A 1396-nucleotide genomic window follows, 5' to 3' on the forward strand; every position below is an offset into this window, starting at 1 on the left:
CTACGATTCGCGGCGGGAGACCCTAAGCCCATAAAAAGCTGAAAGTCCATTTTAACGGAGGACGAGCGTTTGAAGCCCAGAGCACGCGAACCCGGCAACGACAAATGCTCTGTGGGTGTCGACAGAGATCAACAAGGGGATCCATGCAACCTAACCGCAACAACACTCAAATACCCATCAAATTATCTACGAGAAAGAATGTTTTCTTAGGGTTTTGGTTTAAATTCGATACACTGCCAAAAAAACTAAAACCCCAAGATTCTTCCGGAGGCCTGTCACCCGGATGTCGTCGGTCCTCTTCACTAGCACACTCTCACACACCCCACACACACATACACGCAGTGTGGACTGTGGCCCCTCATGCCCCTCTCCTCCCGCTAGGGGGAGAGCACTCCGGCGGTCATTCCCGTTGGGGTACGGTTAGATGCCCCTGGCCCGGATCGATGGCCCGGATCGAGGCAGTCATGTAACAAATACACACACAACACACAAATACACACACAACACACATATACACACACAACACACACATATACACACACAACACACACAGATACACACATACACATAAAGACATCAGCGACAAAACCCTTCTTTCACCCCATCTCACTACTTCCCCCTCCCGCCCTCCCTCACTCAGTTCCCCACCTTCCCACCATTCAAAGTTCCCACTAAGAGTCAGGTTCCGGTTCCCCAAACCGCGTCAGGTCAAAGGTGAGGGTCTTGCTGCAGCCCCTCTCCGAGTCCCGGCACACGCCGACCAGCAGATCCGCCTTCTCGTAGAAATTCTCCTGTGCAAGGCCAGGGGGGCCCAGGAGAACGTGTCTTAGCTGAAGAAGAGGTTTTGGGAAGTTGCGGGCGTTGCTGGGGGCTGGGACTCCCGGATAAGGGGCCGTGACGGCAGACAGGGCAGGGCTGCTAGGGGGAAGTTTTAGGTCTCAGGGTTCATTTTAAGGATGCGGGTAGACGCCGCCGTAAAGCAGCGCCACGGGAGAAAAAAACACTACACGCACGATTACGTCACCTAACTGCCATCTGATAAACTAACTGCCACCGGTTGCGATCACGGGCGGGCCAAACGATTTGAACACGATCGCGGATTTTGCGATGGAGGGTCCCAGAGCGATGGAGGGTCCCAGAGCGATGGAGGGTCCCCGACGCAGTCAGCTATGCAGCCTCGCTGACAGTAGCTTTTGCACAGTTGCACGCGTTACAGCGGGAGCGGGAGGGGGGCCACAAACTCCCACACACCTTGAGGCTGATGACGATGGACTGGAAGCCCTGGGGAGCCTCACCACCACCACCACCATCACTACTGCCGTCGACAACCGCACCAGGCCCGGTGCCCGGCCGGGTGCGTCGGCGGATGTAGTGCGCCACACGCGCCACATTGGTG

General features: G+C 56.1%; 1 protein-coding gene across 1 annotated transcript in view; it reads right to left on the reverse strand.

Moving 5' to 3' along the window:
• Positions 1-708: 708 nt before the first annotated feature.
• Positions 709-1396, reverse strand: part of smc1 (structural maintenance of chromosomes protein 1) — a gene marked incomplete at both ends in the record, with an annotated part of 15767 nt that continues 15079 nt past the window's right edge. Inside the window, one exon of the mRNA XM_002955526.1 lies at positions 709-791. Within this exon, the coding sequence (XP_002955572.1) occupies positions 709-791 (83 nt within the window). The remainder of the gene's footprint in view (positions 792-1396) is intronic.

The sequence above is a fragment of the Volvox carteri genome (assembly GCF_000143455.1).
Source record: "Volvox carteri f. nagariensis unplaced genomic scaffold VOLCAscaffold_52, whole genome shotgun sequence".
NCBI classification, from domain to species: Eukaryota; Viridiplantae; Chlorophyta; class Chlorophyceae; order Chlamydomonadales; family Volvocaceae; genus Volvox; species Volvox carteri.